This window comes from Chelon labrosus (assembly GCF_963514085.1).
Source record: "Chelon labrosus genome assembly, chromosome: 19".
NCBI classification, from domain to species: domain Eukaryota; kingdom Metazoa; phylum Chordata; class Actinopteri; order Mugiliformes; family Mugilidae; genus Chelon; species Chelon labrosus.
In genome coordinates, this window is record NC_140352.1 from 23,604,100 (window position 1) to 23,629,846 (window position 25,747).

A 25,747-nucleotide genomic window follows, 5' to 3' on the forward strand; every position below is an offset into this window, starting at 1 on the left:
AAAAAGAAACAAACAATACTTGTGAAATAAAATAAATCCTTTATTTTAATATAGTGCAATCTATTACACTTCTGAAGAAAAACTTTCATCTGTCCTTAGCTAACAAGACAGTAGATGCCACATTTTGTACTAAACACAATCTGAGGACCACATTCAATAATACTGTATGTTTTAATTTCCAAAATATAATAACTTCTGACTCCCAATATCTGAGTCAATGACTTTAAATATACACATAAGTTGAGAAAAAAAGTAGATATTAGCCACAAAACCAGCTGCCTTCTGGCTCCGCAGATATCACAGTGCTTTTCAATAATAATACTGGCATTCTGTTCTTGATCCTCTCTTCATTTCTTGAACACAAAATACAGTAACAATGCATTTAAGCAAAAGCAGCATTGGGTACAGAACAGAAAAACGTAATGGCAAAAGATAAGAAATCATCACTGAACAACAATAAAGAGAATATGGCTGGAAGAACTGTCGCACCCTCGTCGTGTAGGTAAGGCTTCACGATGAGGATTTATGCAGTTGAGATCAGACAGAGAAAAGTCTTCTTCATCGTATTTGGACCGATACTGAGGAGTAGATGGTCAGTGCTAGGAGAAAAGACGTTACCAGACATAGTGGTTACTGGTCCATTCTCTGGTGAATGTTCAGGTTTACCGAGTCATCAGACACAATACCTTGATATGTATGTGCGTCTTTGGTCTCAGAGCAGATCGTCCTCGATGACATCATCGACGCTCCCTGAGATTGAGACAGCTTCTGAGATACAAAAGGAAACAATGAGGTTAGCAATCAGTATTTCAGCAGCTTGGACAACTGGACTTTCTGTTTATCCACCGCAGTGAAAGAGCTTGACAGAGAATCCCAGTGGAATAGCACAATAGCTGGAAATGCAGAAGGGTGAGATAATATCATAAACTACACACAAAGCTGACATTCAACTTGTTACTCATGTCCTTCTTAGTACAGACAAAACTGTTTCTTGTACATTTATTATTTGATTGGGTGCTCAAAAGGTTTCCTCATTTTAATAAAGCTGCATCCACCATTTATTGTTTGTTTTGTTGTTGTTTTTCCACCACAAAAGTGAAATTTCATATCTAGCAGAGAGGTCTTAAATGTTAGCAAAGACACATTGTAGCATTAGCATTCATTTAAGCTTGCAGTCATGTTCACCTGATGATCTCTGACGCTTCTGTTTTTAGCTCTGTATGACATGACTGATGGCTAGTGTCCTACACTGTCTGTTGTTCAATGTTGGGCAGGTAATGTACAGTGGCTTTATCACAACTTCTTTACAACAAATTGCTGCAGCCTATAATGAGGTTAATGGGAGCAATGCGGCTGAGACAGAAATCATTAAATTATGGGCCTTAAAACCAAAACAAATGAGTGCTCTGCAGAGTTGATTGCCTCAGGGTTTAATTGATGACAATGCCGGGAATTCTTCTTTACTTATTGTTTCTAAAAAATTGCAAAAATATATATATATATATATATATATATTTTTTTAACAAAACTTGCAAACTCAAACCCCTAACTCAGGCGGCAGTTGGGGCCTCGTTAACAACATCTATGATCCAAGTGCTAGTGCAGTGCCACCCGTGAGGAATCAGAGAGAGCACATTTGACAATATTTTCACATATAATGTCACATAATATGTCAAATGTACTTTGTGATAATACATGAGACGTCTCAGATACCACCCACAGCTTGTAAATTAGAGTTGCAATGCAGCATTTGCCTGTACCTGTATAATTTGCGTAAGTACAGGGATTAATGCTGATATCTGTCGTTTGTCCCGTTTCCTCTTCATCTGTAAAGGTTCCACAGTTCTGCTGCACTTCTTTGTTTGAGTCTTGGCTGGATGTCATGCCATGCTGAGGTGAACTGCACATTTGATCTTTTGGTTCTATTTGAAACATTTTACTCACAGCATCGGAGCGCGTCAGCATTGTTTGATGTGGCATTGCTCCACTGGCATGTAGGCTACTATTTGCCCCAACTCCTTGCTGTCTGTAGTCTGCCTGAAACATGCAACCAGTTGGTCTCGTGTAAATTAAATCACTGCTGTGGCTGCTGCGGTCAGTAAGGAAGCTGCTTTCACTCAGCGTGGTCACGTCACCGATATCCTGCTCATGACTCTGACTGGAGTCCCGGCTCATATTCGAGTAGGCAGATGCGAAAGTTAGGCTGGTGCTGCTGTTTACTACACTGTCTACCGTGTTAAAGGTATGACAGGAGTAAAAGCTTTCAGTGGATCTACTCAGAGTAGACATTTGGTTCTCTACATTTCCACCATAACAGCTTTCTTCCAGCAGGGTGCGGTCTCCAATCATTTCATCACTGGCTAATTCCCAAAGGCATCGGGAACTTTCTAAACAGGAAGCGGAGGAGGGAGAGTGAAGTTGCGCTGGCGCAGGGACATGAGAACTGGTGAGGCCGATGGCATGGGTTAGCATGGGTGATGACTCAACAATGCGATCCACTTTGGCTGGGCTTGAGAGGGCCGAGCTGTGAGCTGTGGATGCACAGAGACTGTCTTTCTGCTCCACTGATCTCAGGATATGTGGAGAATATGGAGAGAACACTGAGGATGATGCCTGCTCTGACAACAAAGCTTGAATTCACAGCTGGTCAGTCAGGGTGTTTACATTGACTTAAGGATCATGGTTAGGAGGCTTGGGAGAATTCTGTTATTTTAGGAAGAGTCAAAATTCAACCATCATGGATCCGACCGACGTCCAAAGAGGGTGTACTAATGATTAGGGTCTCTTTGAACTTAAGACACACTGTCTATCTGAAATCAAATTATATTGATAGTCACTATGGACAGCCACAGCGGATAGTGGAGTGAAAACCCTGGCTGATGTTCAGACATGGGCATGAAAGAAGAGAGCTAAAAAGAGAAGTGCAATGCTCGGCTTCTCTCTTACCTTCACACAGCAGGTCAGTCACGGGATTAGGTGTGTGTTAATGTTGGATCATCGGTTTGGGAAAGTTACAGATAATAGGGGACACAGACACCCCCTTTCCACTGTGGACACATTTGACCACATTCCTTTGGTCGTGTGAACACACGGGTCAGCATGTTTTACTAACTCAAGAATAAATAAATCCTAACAACAATTAAAAATGAAATGACTGAATATGAGTACACTATGTGTGATTCTGTTATTGAACATATACCAGCATGTGGTTAAATACTGATGTGATCACAGACCTATATGGAGTTAAGTTACATATTTCCTCAATAATGGCCGGTCTCTTTATCCACGTTTATTACTGGAGATTTTTCTGTCACTGCTTCAAATGACAGGGAGATGAAATTATGGTGCATATGGAAGTTTCGGGGCTTGAGCTTTGTACAGGTCTCTAAAATAACTGACGTCAGGGTGGAGATCAATAAATAAATAATAACTAAACGCATGCGTTTTCAGTGAATGAGAAAGACTTCACATCTTATTCCAGATTAATATATAATTTCCAATATTTTTCATCATTGTTGTAACCTCTGTGCAGGTAGTCTACAGCATTCCAACACCTGGATGTTTCCATGTAATAGTATCCTGCTTTCTTTCAGCTTGTATTTGCTGCTTTCTCAAAACTAGAATAAGGGGCTGATCCATGTCCATGTAAACACACTCACTGAGCAACTTCACGTTACAGTACAGCATCTGTACTCACCTGATAGACTGATACAGGAGAGGCTGAGCTCTGATGATGCTCCTATTACATCATCCTGAAGAAAGAAAATACATTTAAATTATTTGAAAATATTTTCTAATTGTCCTGTAAAGAATCAGTCTTACCAGCCAGTTCAATAGCAGAATAAAGCTACACATTAGAGGCAACTTGACCTCTGAGGAGGGGAGCAGAACATGAATTTTCAAAGACACAATCTGAGAGATGTGTTAATGTGTTAGAAATGCTCGAGAGATGTCCAGCAGGTTAAATATCTGAGCCTGTCTGTGAGTTAAAAGCCTGCAGTGTTTCAATTCAATTCAATTTTTTTCAATTCAATTTTATTTATATAGCGTCAATAACAATACAATTCGTCTCAAGACGCTTTACAAAACCCGGCCTGAAACCCCCAGAGCAAGCCTGAAGGGGACGGTGGCAAGGAAAAACTCCCTTTTAACAGGAAGAAACCTTGAGCAGAACCCAGCTCATATGGAGGGACCCATCTGCCTAAGTCCAGCCGGGTACAGGCCGGGTTTTGACAGCACTCACACTGTAGTCAGTGAGAGCCTTAGTGAGAAATATCCCTCTCTCATACATTCATGTTCTCTCCTTCAGTATTTCTCTTGGCTCATTAGTTCAAAGGAGGCCATTGTTCTTTCATTATTTTCTATCATACAGATATATATAATCTTACACTGTCAGAGGTTCATATTAAACATAGGCAAAGTTTTGAATATTGAGGTGAACTTGTGGACAAGTAATACCGGTTTCTATATTCCAGACTGAATTTGTATTTACAATTTCCAATCGAGAAAGAGAATTGATGTACTGTCTTAAAAGGTGTAAATGTAAAATAAAGAAATCCAAATCAATTCTATGATTTTTGCAACTTCGATGAACAATATTAAACAGGTCTGAAACTACTGACCTTAGATAAATCAGCTGCCATTCTACAAAACACTTGAGTTAGACCTTTTCAGATTCAGTTTTTCAGTGACTCACCAACATCTTCTGTAGACAGCCCAGATTTTCACCCTCAGTCCTGCCGTTCAACACTTCCTGGAAGCTGACAGCATGGCCCAGCCGGATGAGCTCCTCGCCAATATCCACAGTCTAGGGTGGAAAAGGTTTTCAAGTTGGGCAAATCAAACACAGATATCTACATAAACGAGAAGTAAAAATCCCCCTGACCTTGCCCTCGCTGTTGTCATAGAGCTTGACACTGGGCCAGGAGGAGATCTCAGAATGAGAGTAGCTGCAGAGTTTGGCCTGCAGAGGTCTCCAAGAGGCACAATATGTCAGCCGCTCAAACTCATCCAGAGCCTCCTCAGTCCAGACCTCTCCTAAAGAACAGCAGCAGGAGAGATACAAATCAAACAGCAAGTCAGAAAGAGGCCAGCTCCTCAATCAACGGAGAGTTCAGAACAAAGGACAACAGAACACTTTAACACCTGGGCCATACTCCCACCATTTTGTCTGTGTGAAATTATTATTAAGATGAGAGCTTTACCTTTCGGCCTCACTCCTGCTAAGTTGCACTCAATAGCTTGGAATGGTAAGCTGAGGAAGTCACTCCTGAAATTTTAATGCAGCAAATGCAAAAGCGGTTAGCTGTGTTCTTTTTACATTCATGCTACATACAGAAATATGCCCTCTGCAAAAGCATCATAGCACACCAGAAATTCAGCGTGTTCAATGTTTCCACTGGTCTCGGTGACTTCGCAGTTCCCAGTTGAAAATGCTGATTACTGGTGCAGTGGTTCAGGTTATGTTAGACAAGTAGTTGTTATGGTTAGTGTACTGTAGGTCTCCAGGATGAATGCAACTCCATGTCAATTTCCCCCAAAGGACCTCAATGTACACCGATCAGCCAAAAAACACTGGCAGAAGATGCATTGCACTGCATTTATGTGGATGGCATGTAGCACCCACCTAGACCAGACCAGGCACCCCCACCCCATAGCAGTGACACTCCCAGCAGGATGCAGCCTGACACAGACACACAAAAACGGTTTAGGAACAACTCAAAAAACATGAAGAACAGCACAAGGTGTTGACCTGGCCTCCAGATCAAGTATCTGTGGGATGATCCACAGAGGCCCCTCCCCTCAACCCATAGGACCCAAAGGCCCCCACTAACAACATTCTGTTACCAGACACCACAGGACACCCTCAGAAGGCCCATGTCCATTCTCTGATGAGTCATAACTGTTTTGGAGGCACAAGGGAGACCTACACAATATTACGAAGGTTTCCATTATAATGGAGCCAAAAATCACCACTCAAGAGGCGTCCCTCTTCTGCAGCATGCTTTGTATTGTCCAGGTCTTACACACTTGTCAATAATACCATATATGGGAAACAGATTTATAGTGCCCGTAATGAAAATATGTTAACAGAGCTTTTACAGCCTTACAGCCTTGTGGTTGTATTCCAACCAGTCTTGTAGGAGTTTGTATCCAGGCCTGTCCAACTTGTATGTACTATCTATACAGCTGACAGAGCAGTCTTCACTACATATATGTATAAAATATACTACATGTAGTAAAAACCCATCTGCTTCTTGTGCACTACCAGAAGAACAGGAGATGTAGGAAGTGTATTGATAATGGCTGCATTCCAAAGGTCTATTAGACATTTATTAGTTTAGTCATAATCATAATTAGTATATCAATCTTTGAGTTATGACCGTTAACATGTTTTGTGAGGTCACAATAACCTCTGTCCATAAGTTTGTACACTTCACTCTTGAGTCCAAATGAATGTTTGTGTTAAATTAGAAGAAATTCCCTGAACGCATTCCTGACATTGGTGACGGGACAATCTGCAAACAACCTGTCTGCAGCCATGGCTGTCAAGGAGGCACAAAAACAAGATATGATAAAGTTATTATTATTCTAAGATGTGATGAATCATATGGAGGTGCAGACTGCAACAGTACACACTGTAAATGACCAATCCAAGATTAACATTAACTCTACCTCATGTGGCGGAGGCTATCTCTGGGCAGCTCCCCATTGTCTCCAAAGTCAACGTAGTAAAGGTCCACCAGTCCAGAAGCCAGGAATCCCAGCACCCTGGCCCTGTTCCATGAGCCGTGGTCTCGGTATGGAGCTGCCACAATGTCTCCCACCACGATGGTCTCCACCCGCTGCTCCTATAGAACCAGAAAACCAGCTGTGTTCAAACATTTTCAACACAACGGCAATATCAAGCAAGGGAGAGTTTTCCCTATCTTAGTCTACATGGTTAATAGAGTACTGAGGCTTCTGATCACCTGTGTGCAGTTGTGTCTTGATTTCTCACCATCAAATGTTCTTTAACAGCACATAATATTCAAAAACCTGGACATGGTGCCACAATATCCCAGTTTCTATCAGAGTGCTCCAAGTAGCATACATAGTATCTATTTGTTCAGATTTGACAAACATTTGACTAAATGTATGGCATTCAGGCAGCTAAAGGCCTAAATACCTTCATGAGTTCACTGTGCTGATGAGCAGCCAAACAACAATAACTAGCTTCCTGTTGTGTCGGCATACAGTGGTCCTTCATGAAGTATCTTTGCCCTACATCTCTTTCCTCAGTTTGAAAACCGTGGTTAGAAAAGCAGGATGTGCCCTTACTGTGGGGTTGCCACTACTGTAGAAGCGGTTCATCTCCTCTGTCAGTTTGTCCAGCTGGAGGGAGCGAACTCCCAGGATCTGGATCCAGAAGTGGTTTGGGTTTTCTGATGCAGAAACATAAACTTCTAGGTGTTCATCAGGCTGGAAACTCAGGTCGGGGCTGGGAACTGGAAGACATAGAGAAAACAAAATATAATCTTAGAGTGCTATGACACCTGTATTGTGTTCTGATTCAGGGATTAATTGACACAATATTGTTACAGTGTTGCATTTTAAAGACATGTCCTCAACAGTATGCACATTAGGCATGATTATGCAGGAAAAACAGGTTTTCAGGAAATTTCACCAGCATTTGTAGACCATTGGTCTATGGTTCATGTAACGGTGTTCTGTATATGACAAACATGTTCCATTTGATTCAGTATGTACACCAATAGGCATAACATTATGACCACCTTCCTAATATTGGAAGGGACATGGGCCTTCTGAGGGTGTCCTGTGGTGTCTGGCAACAGAATGTTGTTAGTGGGGGCCTTTGGGTCCTATGGGTTGAAGGGGAGGGGCCTCTGTGGATCATCCCACAGATACTTGATCAGTTTGGGATCTAGTGAATTTGGAGGCCAGGTCAACACCTTGTGCTGTTCTTCATGTTTTTTTAGTTGTTCCTAAAGTGTTTTTATGTGTGTACCTGTGTCAGGCTGCATCCTACTGGGGATGGCTGCTGCCATCAAGGTCATTGCTATGGGGTGGGGGTGTCTGGTCTGGTCTAGGTGGGTGCTACATGTCTAAGTAACATCCACACAAATGGCAGGTCCAAAATGTTTCCAGCAGAAAATTGAATTGTCACATGATGGTCAATGTTATTCAGTTCATCTGTCAGTGGTCATAATGTTATGCCTAATAGTGTATATGCTAAGAAAGTGCAATGCTGATGCAAAGGAGAAGACGCACCCTGGAAATGTAACAGTAGGAACTTTTGCTGAGTTGCACATAGAGTGAATGGGCAGGGACAGAATGTGTTGGCCACTTGACAGAGAGCAGAACACAACAGGAGGCATACAGCTACCCACTCACCTGACAGTTTCGTGTCCAAAGACACATCAGGTAAACTGCTAGGTTATAGAATTTTAAGCTTATAAATATTCAAATCAGTCTGTGGGTAACATGTGTTCTTACTGCAAATGAAATGCTATGGGGAGTGACAGACTGAGACCACCCTGTCTAACCAGAGAGCCTGGGGTTGATTTATTATTGGCGGGAAAAAGCTCCAGGTTTTGGAAAAACGGACTACGTCTGTGTGGTTTGACTGTGTTCAAATATACCATTTAAGCGAGTGTGTCTAAAATACTTCCAGGGACAAACTATAGAGAAAAAACAACTAACTTTCAAATTTCGAAACTTCTGAGAGTGAGTCAGTAGAGATAGTGTCCTCCTCCTCCTCCTTGCTGTCTGAGTTGCTCGTTTTCAGCTCCTCCATCTTGTCAAAAATATTTTCTGTTTCTCCTGTGGTCCCATTGGCCTGGACAGGTCCATTCTTCTCTGTAGGGGTGAGGGGACCGTTGTTGTTCAGTCCTAGTGGTGGTTCAGTCTCCGTGCTGTCTGGCTTATCTGGATTCAGAACGGTGTGGCCACGTTTCTGGCGCAGGGCAGATGATTGGGAAATCTTCGCCCTTACCACCGTGTCCTCTTGGACCTTTTCTAGAATCATGTCCTGCAAATCACAAGAGAATGAGTTCTATCTATCCTTAGTAGAACACTTTAACAAGAGGACTGAGCACGTGTTGACAATTTAAATGAGTGCATACTACTTCACCTTGGCCTGTTTCACTTCCTGTCTGGTCCCTGTGATAGTCACATTGCCCTTTGCACCCGGGCCGTGTGTCTTCTCTTTCGAGCAGGTGACCTTGGCCCCTGTGGTCCTGGTGATTAGCTTCACACTCTCTCCACCACGACCTGCAACACAGACACACACGTATGGATGCACGTACTGTTACACGCTTACTGTTCATGGGAGACATGTATCTAACATAAATGTTGGACAGTATCCGATGAAATTCTATGATAAATATCTCTTACTGAGAGGAAGCGCAAGTACTATGTCTTATAATTCTGTGCCACAGAGCTAAACTGGATGAGTCACACTGTTGCTGGGTGACGTGTTCCTTCATTACCATGGACACATATCAGAAACAAATACACTGTCCTGCTCTCAGTAACACACACTGGGGCGCCAAATGTGGATTCATCTGTTACTGAAAAGAGTATAATTTCCTTCAGTTTGGATAACTGAATCTTTAATAAAGCTAAATGTTTGTATATTCATGAGGTCTTTGTGTAGATTTCCATCTCCATTTGGGATTTGTGTTTATGAAATTGGAAATAAAGTCCAATACAATTTAAAATATGAGCTGCAGGTGTAGCCTACACCTTTTTGGATTCTATTATTTTTGGGGTCAAGAGAGAGGGTGGACATGCAGCATGGATGGAGCAGGAATCAAACCTGTGCCATCCACCAATACAACTACAGGGGCATCCTAGCCTAACCTATGACAGCCTGTTTCTTACACTGACTGCAGACCAAAATAAAGATTCAGTTTCAAGTAACTGTTAGGAGAGTCTTCCTAATTTGGTAGAAAGTGAATAAAAGATCACCTCATGAAAGCAAAGTGAATATTTAACCTGCCTGAGAAGAGATTTTCTCTTTCTCTGCTAAATGTGTTCACATGCTAGCCCCTAACTCAATGTACCTGTTGCGTGCTGCTGAGCAGTGAGCTGCATCAGAAAGTGAGATGAGCGTGCCATGCAGCTGCATTTGAGGTTAACCGATATTGTCTGACTGTTTTTTACTGGGACACATCACCATGGTAACATATACTGTATGTCTAACCTGCTCCAGAGCAGGTTCACTTCAGATGATCAGAGAAAAAATGGCCAATCAGATGGCTGGAAATACAGCGTAATTGTACACTAATAAATGTTTCTAGATCAGCTGAGTGGCTTTGCTGTTGCAGGCTTTTCATGTGTCAAAACACAGCCCTTCACAAACACAGGGAGGGTTCAATGTTTAATTATGTTAAAACTACTATACCTACATCTTATTCTAACACAGATTAATTCATTTCAGACAGACCATCAGGTAACATGAGAAGACTTTTAAATAATAAATGGAGAAAGAAATTCGTATGAGAAATGAATTCACTCACACTGTCCAATATTTCTCATAATTATAAATAAAACATTTCAGGTCAGATAGACATCATAATGCCTGAGGTGACACCTTTTACACTGCACTTAGGCAGCTGATCCATTGTTGATATAAATATTGATAACTAGCCTGGAAGCCAGACAGAGGTATTTTTTTCTCTGTATCAGTTCAAACATGACTCAGCTGGACTCGTATTCTAATAAGAATTAGGCCTGGCAACACCAGGCTAGAATACTGCAGCTTTCAGCAAGCAATGGATGCATGGTAATGGACAAAAGTATGAGTGTCAGCAACTAAAGTCAAAGAACATCAATCTGCAGCTTTAGTTTGACATCAGACTTAAAAAAGCAAAAAGCTTCTGAAGCAAACGAACGAGGGCAAAAATCAATTTACCTATTATACGTCCAAAAGAAGTCTGAGGAACCTCCAAAACCTCCGACACTGGTTCACAGTCTGTGACTAGGTTCTCCAGGACACAGCGGGCCAACAAGACCTGCTCCTTAGACCCCTGCAGCAGGAAACACACGGTCGTCTTACATCCAGGCTCCCCTGAATCTGACAAAACCCTCACACGAGCTCCAGACTTCTGGGTCACCTAAAAACAGAGGGACACAGAGGAAAAAGCTGACTAATGACAAGCTGGATTTGAGAGATGAACACTTTAAAACCCGCTCAATCACACTCACAACCATTTAGTTCATACAGTACATTTACCAGTAACAGTATCATGCAGAAATATACATTAACCAAAAAAGATGATGCTTATAAGAGAATGTATATAAAGATAAAGATGATGCGTAGGTCACTGTCATCCACATAAGCATGAAACAATAGAGACAATGCAAATATATCCATGGTGATAAAATTAGACTAAACTCTGAACTCCCATCAGGAAAATGGGTCTTTTTGAAACAGAAAACAGAACATAGCTAAAAATAAAAGTGAGGAAGGGACAGTACTTGTGAAGATAGCAAACTCTACGTTCTGAATGGAGGCTCGGTGTTGTATGTCATAGAGATTGTAAAGCATCTAATACAAATTTGTGATTTTGAGCTTGACAAATAAAACAAACTGAAATCTATTGACATACTTTTAATCAGTCATTTTTTTGGTCAGAAAATTGATCAGCAAATATTTTAGAAATGCTAGGTCATTTTTCAAACAGAAATGTCAAATATTTGAATTCTCCAGCTTCTCACATGTGAAAGACATTTGATGCTAGCTTTGAAAAATAAATAAAGACGTCTGTCTTCATCAAGGACATATTTAATAGATTATTTATCATATAGTTAGTTGACATCTACAGGGGCAAATCAAAGGTTTCTCCCTGCAAATGAACAGACATCACAACAAAACTGGTCACTTGCAACAGGATCACTCAGGACACACGTTATGCCAGGTCTGAACAGGGTCAAAGATTATGCAAATATATATATATATATGTATATATATTGGACAGATATCTAAATCTAAAATCTGTTCATGAGGAGGATGAGAGGAGATGTTCCTGCCTCTGCATGGTGATAAAGAAGTTTGTATGTCAGCAGTGACTCAGCCTAAGGCAGCCGTTTGTGCTCCCATGCATGAACCAGGCTCTTTTCCTCCCTCCACTACTCTTATACAGGGGGTCTGTTTGTGGTGGACTGGCTTGGGTTTCTGAAGCTTCAAATTCAGTTTTCAAACATAAACACCTGTAATCACTGACAGTTGACTTAAAATGTGATGTGATGATTGCACACCGATCAGGCATAACATTATGACAACTGACAGGTGAAGTGAATAACACTGATTATCTCTTCATCATGGCACCTGTTAGTGGGCTGGGGTATAACAGGCAGTTAGTGAACATTTTGTTGGCTAGACAACTAGGTCAGAGCGTCTCCAAAACTGCAGTTCTTGTGAGGCGTTCCTGGTGTGTAGTGGTCAGTATCTACCAAAAGTGATCCAGGAAAGGAACAGTGGTGAACTGGCAACAAGGTCATGGGTGGCCAAGGCTCACTGATGCACGTGGGGAGTGAAGGCTGGCTTATGTGGTCTGATCCAACAGACGAGCTCAAGTTGCAGAAGAAGTTAATGCTGATTCTGATAGAAAGGCGTCAGAATACACACTGCATCACAGTTTGTTGCGTATGGGGCTGCTTAGCCTCAGACTAGTCAGATCGCCCATGCTGACCCCTGTCCACCACAGAAAGCACCAACAATGGGCACGTAAGCATCAGAACTGGACTACGGAGCAATGGAAGAAGGTGGCCTACTCTGATGAATCACGTTTTCTTTCACATCAGTTGGCTCTTTCAGCAGGATAATTCGCCTAGCCACAAAGCAGGAGCACAACAACGTGTTTGAGGTGTTGACCTGGCCTCCGAATTCATCAGGTCTCAATCCAATTAAGCATCTGTGTGATGTGCTGGACAAACAAGCCAGCTCAGTGTAGGCCCCACCTCACAACTGCTGCTAACATCTCGGTGCCAGATACCACAGCACACCTTCAGGGGTCTAGTGGAGGCCACGCCTCGAAGGGTCAGGGCTGTTTTGGCAGCAACCAACAGACTATTAGGAAGGTGGTCATAATGTTATGCCTGATCGGTGTATGTCAACGAAAGAGTGAGAGAGAAACAGAGAAAAAGTGGGCATTATTGAAACCCCAAGAGAAGTCATCATATCTGGACATTTAACTACTCACCATGTCCAAAAACTTGGCCTGGTATCTGGATATGTTCCTGTAGACCTCTACAGGAAGAGTCATCTTTGACACCTCAGTGTTGGGCCCCTGGCCTGCTAAAGGCAATCAATCACAGGTAAGGTCAGCGGAGAAGAATACAAAAATGTAGTTCGTTGTTGAATCTCCGATACCTACTATTATTGGTGCTGCTGATGTGGCGATAGACGAAGTAGCCCACTGTGGCCCCGACAGACAGCCCCGCGGCCAGAGCCACCATTTTGCCTGAGCTCAGGCTGCTCTTATGGCCCTCCTTCACTGCGTCCATGACACGCTGTGCACCCAGCGGGATGCTCCACCTAAACAGAGACATGATAACACGAGCCTTCTTTCGCTGGTGGTGTTTCTGCTACAACTGCACCAGTTTATGAGCTAATTTTTATGAAATGTCCTACAATAACTCAGACCTTTTAATGATTAAGATGTGAAAATGTTAAATGAGCCATTGCTGCGATGCATAGTGCTTTCTCTGGTGCACAATCCTCAATGTTTTTGTTGGCTTGCTGGGCAGCTGTATATTCATGCAGCACGAAAATTAAAGCATTAGCTAGCATGAACTCAAACAGATCAGCTGTTCTCAAATATTTTCATTCACACAGAAACCCCTAAAACAAAGAGAAGACAATTAACTCTCTGATAATTGTTACACTAGCGATGATTAAAAGCTCTCTATCAAAGGTTGTTTTCACTTAACTAAATTATAGTGAAGTATGGCTGATCATTGTCTTTGGTCAGGGCCCTCCTGGAGGTCCCCTGACCACACTTTGAGAACCTCTGCGTGAGACTGTACCAATGTAGCCTTTAACTATTTCACACTACATCACTTGCCAAAACCATTAGCCCGCAAAAACGTGCACAAGCAGAGACATACACACAATAATCATCTAAATGATTAAACATTTAGTTTTATAACACACACGCACAACACTGCACTTCTTATAAAGCCAAACCGCTGCAGCCCTGACCTTGACTGCAGGATGTAATGCACGGAAAGCTGCTGCATACGCTGAATACCATTTACTGTAGTTGGGTGACCTCCAGCCATTCCATTAATAACTGAACACTTGCATCCAATTCTTTCCAAGGCTTTTAGATGCTAACGCAACAACTGAAAAAGTGAGAATGCATTGGAGGTAAGCCAACAGTGAAGAGTAAATTTAGGACCAGGCAGGACCGCGGAGCACACGGCACCAACATGCAGATGCGTGTCTCACTGGGAAAAGAGGGCTCTGGGGCTGTAGTTCAGAAACACATGGGACTTGGACACTCCCACGTCCATCTCGGAAGAATCGTGACAACAAGACACAAATCTTCTCCAGTCCCGGTTTTTTGTTTTTGTTTTTGTTTACATCCAAGTTCAAGACTACTGACAGAAAGGTAGAAGGGGAAGAAAGTTTCAGCATTTCCAGACAGCAACTGCACTTTGATGTCATTAACTAGACTGCTGTGGAGAACATTTGATCAGAAATGGTCAGATATGTCCTTAATACAGTAGTGTGGGAAGAATGTGCTAACCAGCATAAGGCAGGTCTGGTAATACAGGATGATTCAACTCTGAAAAACTGAATGCTGTCTGCATTACTGTGTGTTGGCTACAGTTGCTTTATAATGAGAGCAGATTCTATAAAATGGAACGCTGAATCTCGCCTGTCTGTCTGAAAGATGTACAAATATAGACGAAAATAACCTGAGACTGCTCTGTATCACTTCTGATCATTTCGGCATTCCTTGTTTATCCTCTAAGCAGGAGACGATGTTAAAATACTGTGTACTTGTTAGTCGCAACTGTATTTGTTTGTATATGATATGACTGGTTAATTTGGTAGAACAGTATTTAAATCGAACCACATTAAGACGAATGAAAGACCTTTCCTTCTGCTACGTATTAAAGCTTTAGTCATGCCACCCAAACAAGTTATGAAAACGCCTAAGCACATCAGCTTTAAATGTGACGATTTTTTAAAGGAGTTTGGCGTCACGTCTCTCGACAGCAAGAAACTGATAACATAACCTTCACGCTATGTGGCATTCATCTCTGTGGTACATATCGCTGTCGTTCCTTATATTCTTACGCCACTAGCCTGTTTAAACTCCAAAGGCGAGACAGTATTTACTATTTCTGTCAAGCTGTCAAAACGACCGCACTTTCTCCTCTGAGCTAGCCAAACAAGCTAGCATTAGCTAAGCTAGCTGCAGGTTTACACATGCAAGCAAGTCAGAGATTCAGAACAGAATAACCAAACGCCATTAGCACGCGTACAGACCCTAACAATACAATCTTCACATACAGTCAACGTGTAACGTGTATTTTAAAAGGAACATTAAATACATGTTACAATGAATGCCACTTACAAATAGACCCTTGGCTCTCTCTCACGAATCGACCCTGACTGCAACAGATGTTAAGCTAGCCGGAGGCGGGTACGGTTTAGTAAACCGGAAACTGTGTTTATATTGGGATTGAAACGGTGTACGGCTACACTAATAATGCGTAACAGCAACGTGACCCTTAACACAGAATAGTCTCCCTAAAAAAAAGAGTACACGTTGATATTTATAAGCCTGAGATGGGGGCTTCAATTGCTTTTACTGTGAAGGGTCAACCGGAAGTTTCACTATTCATTCCCTTAACTTCACGCTTAAATTTATGGAGCTTCTGTTGAGATCACGTGTGAGACCGGTGAGACGTAACACGACGTGCCTCCCTTCGTGTGTATGTTATCATCCATAGATATATATTTATATTTTAATATAAAAATGCCACATATGTACAAAAATAGAGATAAATACAAGTTACAGTGTGCTGGACAATCACAATTCCCATTTGTAATGTCAAGCAATTTCACTGAGAGTAGATTATGTAGTATTTTTGGATTTACATATGGTTAATGTTTTGATTTTGGTTACTTTTGTGGAGCCTGACAGCAAACCTCTAGCATGGTACTAAAGTAGTGCCCCACCAACTTAGTACTGTGCTCCGATTGTGGAACATTAAACCATTTCTCCACTCTTTCAAGGATGTGGAATTTGGGAAACTGCTGGGACTAAGGTGTACAGGGGCTGTTGTTACAAGTCATCCCTTACCATTTTGGAATCCAAGCTATGTCTGCAAGTCAAATACATTTCTATCTGCTGTTGGAACTATGTGGCTCCATTGGTTCTATCAGATTGTGACCTTCAGCAGGTTCTGCGGTGGTCTGCAGCAGAGCATGAAGCAGCTGAGAAGACAGCCACCTCCCACCTGGTTGAGAGCAAGTTGATGCTACAAGAGGAGGAGTTGGTGTCTCGGGGTCTTGTTTCACAGCTGTTTCTAAAGCAGAACCATTTATACAGTCATACAGAATACTGTGTATCTCATCCCTGGACAGTGTTGAAGAGAGGGACACCAGGCCTGTCCTGACCTCACTCTGAGTAAGCATCAGAAAATGTATGGAAGGGCACACTATGACTCATGTCTTTCAGCATTCTCTCAACAATATTTTACAACAACAACAACTGTATAAATAAAAGAGCATATTTATTAAGAACACAATCAATTCACAAACGAATATTTCAAAATCCTGAACATAGAGACTTTAAAAAATACAAAATATACATTTTTGTGTCTTGTGAACAACATGTCGTAGTCCATCAGCCCACACCTCCACCCTGGAAATCAACTAAGGAAGGCTTCAGCTCCTCGCATGTATGTGATAGCAATCAAAACGGCTCTGCAGGTTGTACCAGAGGCCTGCTAACATACAGTATATGTCCATGCTGACTGAGTCCATTTGTGTTGCGAACAAAACAGTAGATCTATAGATAACATGTACATTGTTCAAGACAGAGCATTCACTGGATCGTATTCATGCAGCATAGTCTACATGTTTGTCTGATATAAAAGGGTGAAGTATAAAACAGCTCAAACCAAAAACGTAATTATGAACGGTGCTGAAATGTTCGTCTTAAAACCATCACCAGTATTTTCGTGGCAGAAATTGTGTCCATCCACATGTGACCACCACTACTTTAGGGCCATGAAGCCTCAAAAACACGGCACATCTTTACTCGTGCCTACTCACATACAAACCCCACTCTTTATGTGGAACCTGAAAGAACGTGTGGCTATGGATCACCTAAAAAACAGGCACACATGTAAATGCGAAAACACAAGTTAAACAGGGCCACAGCAAGAATACTCATTTTGTGTCACATATTGCATTTAAATTTAGTTTCAAGGCCTCCTCTAACCCACAAGAAATATAAATATGGTGGCTAAATGCTAAATTCCTTTTTATATATTCATTGCTGGCCTAAAATCAGTCAACTTTAAACTTGGTGACATCAAAAATTACCATTTAAAATATCCACCAGTCAACGGTCAGTCAATAAAATTCCCCACAGATTGGTAAAAACCTCCAGAAAAATGACCTCAGTGTTATCAGTGGTAGCTACAGTCCTGATGTGGAACCCCAGTTGTCATATTTAGTTCAAATTTTAAATTCAGATACACCACAAATTCTGTGCGGATCACAGGCTGGAATATATTTTTTTAAAAACATGTGACATGAAATATGTAAATGTGTGTAGATCCCATTTCATTTTGAAAGAAAAAGAAAAGCTATTCATATTTTACAGTATATATCATCTTGTGTCACAGTATAGTATGTCAGGGTGTAATACATTTTCTGTAGAATAACTTGAGAAACCGATCACTCGGGGCTTCAGGCCTCCTATTGGGTTAATACAGCCCTGACAAGAATGCCTTTCACATTCTATGTTGGTTTAACGCAGTTGCCATTTGGTTGTAAAATAATCCATTAGAAACCCCAAACCATCATTCAACTTGTATACAGTTATCAAAATCGCATCCGTTCCAAATAATGACAGCACCACACACACGGCTGGTCTGAAGACAGTCAACAGTGATACAGACGTTTGCTGCTGATGCTGCACGGGAACTAAGAGGCCTGAAATCACACGGTCGCAGATTAATGGGGATCCTACAAGATGATAAGGAGTTTAATCTCTGGAATATGCTGGCAGAGAGATCAAATATGAAATCTGGAGTAACTTAATCATTCTTCTTATATTCCTTAACACTAAACAATATTGTGAACTCTTGTTTGTTGAAATAAGCAGAAAATGCTGAAGGAAGGCAACTGACTGATATGAAGCACCTTTCTGAAGACTCTGGTTTGCACACCAGAACGAGCATCGAATGAATCCATCACTTACGAGGGGCCTACTACTTGTAGATATCGGCGTATGGAACGATCAAACTCAGACCTTTACTCTGTGTTAGGTTGCGCTAGGTCTGACCCAGGATTAGCTCAGGAATTGAGGAACAACAAGAACATTTGTTGCGAAATACAATATAATACAATAAAGGAGCATTATCTTGCAAGTTACCACAGGGAAGATTAAAGTGTGGCTCAGGGGCTGGATTACAGGAGGGTCCACAAAGCCAGCTCAGAAAAGCTTGTCTGTCACATTTATTCAGAGGTAGTGTCAACACCCTATACTGTATTACATAAGGAGCCCGAAAGTGTGCAATAGTAGATAAAACATTACACTTCAAGATTTATGGCGACGCCAGTTGTGACTTTCAGCCTCCTACGTCTCGTACAAATAGCAAGCTCATGAAATGGTTCTAGATTTACCTCAGTAGCTCCTGTGAGCTACAATAACTGACTTAGAATGAATCAACTCTCACCCATGGACAGAGTAACTAAACCTCTACTAACCTCTACAGATGGCATGTACTTTTCTCTGAGCAACATAGGAATCAAAACACAGCAAACATAACTCTGAATAAATTATCCCTAACCTTAGATACTGAATAATGAACAAACTGACAGTTTGGTCGGTAGCATGTGCAGTATTGTTGAGATAAATTAATGCAGTAAGAAAATGGCAGCTCTAGATGACAGGAGCTACGTGGCTATGGTTGGGTTTACATTAAGATTGCGAGTGTAAGAGAAGCAGGGGGCCTGCAACTGGCTGAAAGGTGAAGATGAGGGGACATTACCACTGTCATGAAAGTAATAAATAAAAATGAAGCCCTATAACACCCTGTTAAAGATATTTTGAAATATTTCATAACAGTGATATCATTTTTAATAGCTTCTAAAATATTTTTAAAAATTATTTTATTTACACAGTTTATTCATGTGAAATCATGGATAAGAATTGCACACTTTGGGGGTCCATAGTTACAGAGTGTCTTTAATTAAAAATAATAATTTAATTTAATTTAATTTAATTTAGGCTGGACTGGTGCGTCTCATTGAACAACGTTAAAATAAAATTCAGACCAAAATCTTTTACAGTGTAGCAGCGTTTAGCTGACTGTTTGGGACCTGGAGCATTCCTGGTGATGAGAGCAACCATGCACAAGTCTCTCAGTGACGGAGAACAGACATGATAGTGAAAAAGCATAAACCTCTTCAGAAAACATTCCTCATGCCTTTAAGTAACTAAAATAAGACAGTGAATAGATTATCTTTTTCTATTCAGTGGAAATGAATGCTTTGGAATCTTCACTTTCCCTGCCCTTCAGATAACTAATCAACTGATTCAAAAAACAGACTCAGGAACTTGACAAAGCCCCCACTGTGACATCTGCCTGCTATTTGCTCCACCTGATGGTGGCAATGTAGTTGGGCTGAAGTGGAGATAGGAGGCGCTACAGTGTGTGCGCCCTGCCTTTCCCTGATTTCCAGAAAGGACTGACTGGTTCCCAATACTGCTGCAGGACCAACTTGCTCAGACATCGATGATCAGAATGGAGAGTTCATTCCCAGCTTTGTTTCAAACTGAAGCTTCTGTCTCTTCTGGTAGCGGACTCGCACCCTGAAATGGGCAAAGGGGACAAATCAGAGGCAGTCAGCTTGACAACACCTCCCTGCTGAAGCTGAGAGAAAAGGACTGATCTGACCGGGAAATAATCCCACACAGATCCCAGCTGCTTTCCCTCCAGTGTAAACCTTTGACATCTACTTGTCATTTCTCTCTAGCATTTGTACAACATAACAGTATTCACGGGTTCTAACCATTCCCAACATTCCCTCACTACTCGTCCATCTCCAGAGCTTTCTTAGTTTCATACCTTATCTCGTGTAGCTTCACCACTTCATTGACCAACACCACCAGCAGTGGGGACAGAGAAGCCATCAGCCAGGCTTCCAGAGGTATGTTGTCCAGGTTAAAGGTCAGGAGGCTGTTCCGGTCACGCCACAACAGATAATCCAAGGTGGCCTGAACAACCTGCCCGAGCAGACTGATGAGAAGAGAGTGAGGGTTAACAGTGTAGTAAGAACTTCATATGAAAAATTAGGGGTGGGACTCGATTAAAAAAATGAATCTAATTAATTAAGTTAATTTAATTTAAGTACTTTTTCAGGACAGCATTGACTTTAAATGGTACAAAAAACACTGCTAGCGCTAACAGCTCCGGCGGTTTCTGTGCTCACTGCAACATGCTTTGCATTTAGATGGCACCGCAGGGTTAAAGTGCTTCGGTGATATGCAAACTCAGTCAGTTAGATCTATACTAAACCGATCAGCCACAACAATAAAACCACTGACAGGAAAACTGAATAACATTGACCATTTTGTGACAATTCAATGTTCTGCTGGGAAACTTTTGAACCTATTCATGTGGATGTTACTTAGACATGTAGCACCTCAGACCAGACCAGGCACCCCCACCCCATAGCAGTGACACTCCTTGATGGCAGCAGCCATCCCCAGCAGGATGCAGCCTGACACAGGCACACACACACAAAAACGGTTGACCTGGCCTCTAAATTCACTAGATCCCAAACTGATCCACAGAGGCATCTTCCCTCAAACCCCACTATTAGGCAAGTGGTCATGATATTATGTCTGATCAGTGTATAAACGAGCAGTTTATCTGATGCATGTTTTGCAGAGAAACTCTCAGATGCAAAGTAGCCAGAAAACTATTATCCTGGTTATAAGACAAAGCAGCAGAGTACAGCTTTGCAAAACATTTATGTAAAGGACATGATAACATGCTAACTTACACCACAGGTAAAGTAAGACACCACCAGGTGTTGCTGAACGGGCTTTTTCTCCACAGAGACTGGGAGCGATGGACATAGCTGAGGGAGATCACCACTGGAAAATGACCAAACAACAACAATAACAGGTTAGATAATAAATATATATATATGTATATATATATAATATTATGAAATGTTGACACTTCTTCTGTTGCATATGCATTAGTTCTTAACCTGTGTGTAAGACTAGGAACGCAGCCATGACTTTCTGAGTCAGCAGCAGGCCGTTGGACAGCTCACTGAACCAACGAGGAGCATCATCCGAGGAGCTGCATGCACAGAAATTAAATTTGCATTAAACACATTCATGAAACATGACCTTTCTCCACTACCTCTTCTCTAGCAGTAAACAGTACACTTCATTCTGTTGTTTTTACCATCAACCTCATCTTAATGTCACTGTGGCTTAGCTTGTGTAGCAGATAGTGTTCCTCCCTACCTGGCTGTGAATATAAAGCCACAGGAGACGGTGGTGTTGTCAGTGAAGGTCACGTTAGTGCCTCCGAGGCAGACCGCCTGCAGGGTGAACCCAAATGCCAGCAAGTAGGCACACATGGTCAGGCCAAACTTCAACAGGAAACAGCCAAGGAAGTAGTTTTGAGTCTGGTCAAAGAGGGCCACATGAGAACAGAGTCAGTCCAACTGAATTCATGGACAGCTTTTTTCTAAAATACATTAAAAAAAAACATAATTTTTTGTTGTTCTGTGCGTACAGATGATGAATCCAGCTCTGCAGTGGAAGTGATACCATTTTAATAGCTTCTCAGCAGCACAGCTTATAAGAGTTCCTACCTTCCTTGGGATTGAATCCAGGTTCTTCCCCGTGGCAACTGACATAACTGAACTGTCAGGTGGCTTTCCCAAAAGTGACACACTGCCAACACAATATTAGCACAACATTAGGGGCATAGCTAAGAAGGATAGGTTTCTTGATTTGCATGTGTGTGTGTGTGTGTGTGTGTGTGTGTGTGTGTGTGTGTTTGTGTACCTTAGCAGTGGGTAGCTGAAACAGGACACCCAGAGGATATCGGTAGTGTTCATGGGAGGAGGAAGCTGAGCTAGACAGGCCAAGAACTACATTCAAACAATAGAGAAACATCATTTAATTATTCAATATAAATGTTGATACTCTGCAAAGAAACACAATAAATGTAGTTTATTTAGCCTAAACAGCTACTGGATATGCTCAAAGTATATGAAGCTTATTGTCTGACCTGGATGATGACCAGACTGAGCTGGCACTGCAGCAGGAAGAGGAAGCACTTTCGGATACCGTAGGTAGTGTGTCGTGCCTGGAATATAACCACACACAGTCAGATGCGTTGATAAATGTAACATCTCTTGCTGACTTACTGAGTACGGGCCTTGGGCATCTAACCTGCTCTATGAGTTTGACCATGCTGACACTCTCTCCCTGGTGAAAGGTGACAGAGCAGCCCAGACTGTTGAGCTGTCCAGACAGCCTCAGAGGAGACAGTCCTTCAACATCTCCGTTAAATCCTCCTCCAGTGGCATAGCCAAAAGTCTCCCACGAACACTGAGATGGATACAGAGGGTCTAGAGCTATGCTGTGGAAGCAAGAGATTGTCACACAGGTATCCAGAACCTTTTAGTTAACGCACACTTACATTTAAATGGATCAAATTGACATTTTTACCAATCAATCTACACTTAGTGACAAGTTTTGTCAAAAAACAAAAACTGAAATCTCTCATTTACAAAACTACTGAGACCTTAATTCAGACACTAAGAAGCACCCCATAAATATGATACTACCGCTACCATGTTTCACTGGTCTGCTAAAAAAATGTGTTGCCAGACAGTATCTGTTCTTCAAGAGTCTTTTAAATGCCATTAAGTAAACAACTACCTAACTGTCATGTTGCTTGTGGCTTCTGTGTACTTGCTCCAACATAAAGGGCTGACTAATAACGTTCTGCTGAGATGGTCATCCTGCAGAGGACTTCTGAAGGTCTACTAGAATGACCGTCAGATTCTTGGTCACCTCTCTGACCCAGTGTAGCCAGGTACTTGCTCAAAGCTGTGTTCCTGTGAAGTCATGGTCTCATATGCACGGATCTATGCCTAACCACTATTTTATCTTGGAGGCTACCAAGAGTAGCTTGGATGTAATGGTTTGTTCCTGACATGCAGTGTAAATTGTGGTATCTTTATTACACTGGTGTGTGCCATTCTAAACCATTTCCAATCTATTCCATTTTCCTCAGTGACAGTGCTGTCCTGACACCCACCCAAAGCACAATCATGTCAAAAAGGATGACCCTGGCCACAATTTGGAGTTATACTTGGAATACTGTATGAATGAGAGATTTGAGTGTTTGCATCTTATATGCACTATGCCACAATTCCACCAACATCAATTTATGAATCAAAAACATGTTTGGGATTAATATATACCTGACGTCACTCTGCAGGAATAGGCGGCTATTGCGGAAACTGGCAGAACTTCCCAAACAACAGGTGACCTCCCTGTTCTCCTGCATGATTTTCATCATCTCACACATGGCTGCAAAGAAAAAAAAAAACATTGTGGGTGTCAGTTTTGCTCTAAAATATGCATTTAGCATATCCAGGGAAGACACAATAACTGACATAATCAGAGAGGTCTGTGATGTATGAAACACACAAAGGAGACTCACTGTCAGGGGTGCAGTCAGTGAAGAGTGGCACCAGAAGAGGCACATTATCGATGTTCTTCAAATGAGGGCGGACCTGATGGATCCCACGAGGTAACTTGGCCTGAGAAAGAGCAGGGAAATCCAAGGAAGAGGAAACACATTTGAACTAAATCAAACTTATTTAAGTTCTTACAAAATAAATTTGTTCATACAAATAATCCACTTGAAAGTTCAAATACAAGAAAAGAAAAAGACAAACGTATCTGTGTATAATTTAGTGCTGACTGTCAAACATTTACTGAATCTTTCTCCACTGTAGGGAGGAAAAAGGCAGTGGGTTCACGCGTAAATAATGGATCCTTACTCTGTTACAGTCCTCCAGGAAGCTGGGGACATCACTGTCTGTGGGTTGGAAACTGGCCAAGTCAGAGTGAGCTTCCTCCTCTGGCAGCAGTGGACCTTCTGCTTCATCTCGAGAATCTGCATCACATAAAAGACAATGCCAGATAATAAACATTTTTTCAGATACGCGAGTGTCGACAGACAGGAAATGTATGAAAAAGGGCAACAGGATAGCATGAAGCAAAACTCAAGACTGCTGGCAATAGAGCTGCCAACTGACTGCTGACAGCTTGCGCAGCTATGTGGTGTGCACCCCAACCATTGAGATATTGGGTCGTCCGAACATTCAAGATTACAGATTTGTACTTTTTTGATAGTTTCACCATCTTTGACTATTATGATCTATTTTACTAATGTAGACAGAGGGTCATACTAACCAAAAACTGATTTTTACATGCGTCTTTAAACATTTTTTGCCTTGTCTGACTACTTGGCTACGTTGTAGTTACCGATCAACTTTCACATCTGTTCATTTGGGCTGGTGTGAACACAGCAGCCACATTCTGTTCCAGAACAAATCAACCTAGATGAGGCCAGTTACTGAGAGTAGTCTCAGCTCTCTCGCAATTGTTTGCAGACGGAAGCAACAGAGCAGCAATAAAAGGCTACATTCTATTAAATTACTTCCTGATTTCCTGAAATCCAAATTTGCTGTAAAATTATGACCAATCACAAAACAGTTTTTAAGTGTGTAGTGTTGAGTGCATGTCAGAACTTTGTCTCCATTTCCCTGTGGACACGAGCCAAGGTTAAATGCAGCATTGTCAGACTGTTCTATCAATCACTCCCTGATTCGGAACAAAATACAAAGCACTCTGACATATTCCCTGTGGAGACACTAAAGGCTTCATACTTGATTTACACATGCAAACTCCCCATCACCTGGCACCACATTTTAACTGATAACCTGAGTTTGTACAAACCTTGGTTCAGGTCTTCGTGCAGTGAGCCCTGACAGGGGCTGGATGGAGCTCCGTCACAGGGACTGTCTCCGTTTGGAGTCAGAGAGATGTGACAGTTCCAGCCTGTCTCTAAACCCATCTTCTCTGCAAACACCTGCACCAACACAGATCAAGCAACACACACACTTGTATGGAGGAGTATAGCAACATCAGTTTTTACCTTCTACATGAGAATTTTTTTTTCAGTAATTCTCAGCTTAATGTACTAACTAATTGATTTATCACAATCACTTCTGCAAAGACAACAAGATAGGCAAGTTTTTCAATTCTGTTAACAGTTTTTATTTGTTCTTCATTTGATTCTTGCTGTTATTTTACAATAGTTATATTATTCATGTGGTCTTGTTTTTTAAAACTCTTGTACAATGTTTTGTGGTTATCATGATTTATGTTTCATATTGTAAATTCATGATATCTTTTCTTTGTTTCAT

The 25,747-nt window shown here is 41.6% G+C and overlaps 2 protein-coding genes across 8 annotated transcripts in view; both read right to left on the reverse strand.

The window, feature by feature from the left end:
* Window positions 1–28: 28 nt before the first annotated feature.
* tdrkh (tudor and KH domain containing) lies at window positions 29–15,950 on the reverse strand. Of its 5 annotated transcripts, none has more exons than XM_084568085.1 (15): window positions 15,597–15,950; window positions 13,383–13,543; window positions 13,209–13,303; window positions 10,919–11,120; window positions 9,134–9,273; window positions 8,704–9,031; window positions 7,321–7,487; window positions 6,676–6,851; window positions 5,205–5,269; window positions 4,886–5,037; window positions 4,697–4,807; window positions 3,698–3,752; window positions 1,761–2,564; window positions 687–768; window positions 29–599 (listed from the first exon to the last, which is right to left on the reverse strand). In XM_084568085.1, exons 2-14 carry the CDS (start codon window positions 13,510–13,512, stop codon window positions 713–715), a joined length of 2,481 nt encoding a protein of 826 aa, XP_084424211.1. In that variant the 5' UTR covers window positions 13,513–13,543; window positions 15,597–15,950; the 3' UTR covers window positions 29–599; window positions 687–712. The 5 variants fall into 5 exon arrangements, with proteins under 5 accessions (XP_084424211.1, XP_084424210.1, XP_084424209.1 ...); XM_084568084.1 differs by lacking the exon at window positions 15,597–15,950 and adding an exon at window positions 14,210–14,449 and having other exon boundaries at window positions 13,209–13,300; XM_084568083.1 differs by lacking the exon at window positions 15,597–15,950 and adding an exon at window positions 14,210–14,449.
* Window positions 15,951–16,659: 709 nt separating this feature from the next.
* The window catches only part of tmem94 (transmembrane protein 94), a 36,629-nt gene continuing 27,541 nt past the window's right edge, over window positions 16,660–25,747 (reverse strand). For all 3 annotated transcript variants that reach the window (XM_084568095.1, XM_084568093.1, XM_084568094.1), the window contains 13 exons: window positions 25,278–25,410; window positions 24,317–24,432; window positions 23,974–24,073; window positions 23,732–23,840; window positions 22,692–22,881; window positions 22,528–22,605; window positions 22,302–22,387; window positions 22,106–22,187; window positions 21,753–21,916; window positions 21,488–21,582; window positions 21,275–21,368; window positions 20,335–20,505; window positions 16,660–20,078 (listed from right to left, as the gene is read on the reverse strand). In XM_084568095.1, coding sequence (XP_084424221.1) covers window positions 20,006–20,078; window positions 20,335–20,505; window positions 21,275–21,368; window positions 21,488–21,582; window positions 21,753–21,916; window positions 22,106–22,187; window positions 22,302–22,387; window positions 22,528–22,605; window positions 22,692–22,881; window positions 23,732–23,840; window positions 23,974–24,073; window positions 24,317–24,432; window positions 25,278–25,410 — 1,491 coding nt within the window. In that variant the 3' untranslated portion in view covers window positions 16,660–20,005. The remainder of the gene's footprint in view (window positions 20,079–20,334; window positions 20,506–21,274; window positions 21,369–21,487; window positions 21,583–21,752; window positions 21,917–22,105; window positions 22,188–22,301; window positions 22,388–22,527; window positions 22,606–22,691; window positions 22,882–23,731; window positions 23,841–23,973; window positions 24,074–24,316; window positions 24,433–25,277; window positions 25,411–25,747) is intronic.

Coding starts and splice junctions, on each gene's coding strand:
- tdrkh (XM_084568083.1), bottom strand. CDS start 14,289: ATGGCTGGAGGTCACCCAACTACAGTAAATGGTATTCAGCGTATGCAG. Junction 9,274..10,918: donor TTCTTTTGGACGTATAATAG/GTAAATTGATTT, acceptor TCTGTGTTGCAG/GTCGTGGTGGAGAGAGTGTG. Junction 4,808..4,885: donor ATGACAACAGCGAGGGCAAG/GTCAGGGGGATT, acceptor TTTCCACCCTAG/ACTGTGGATATTGGCGAGGA.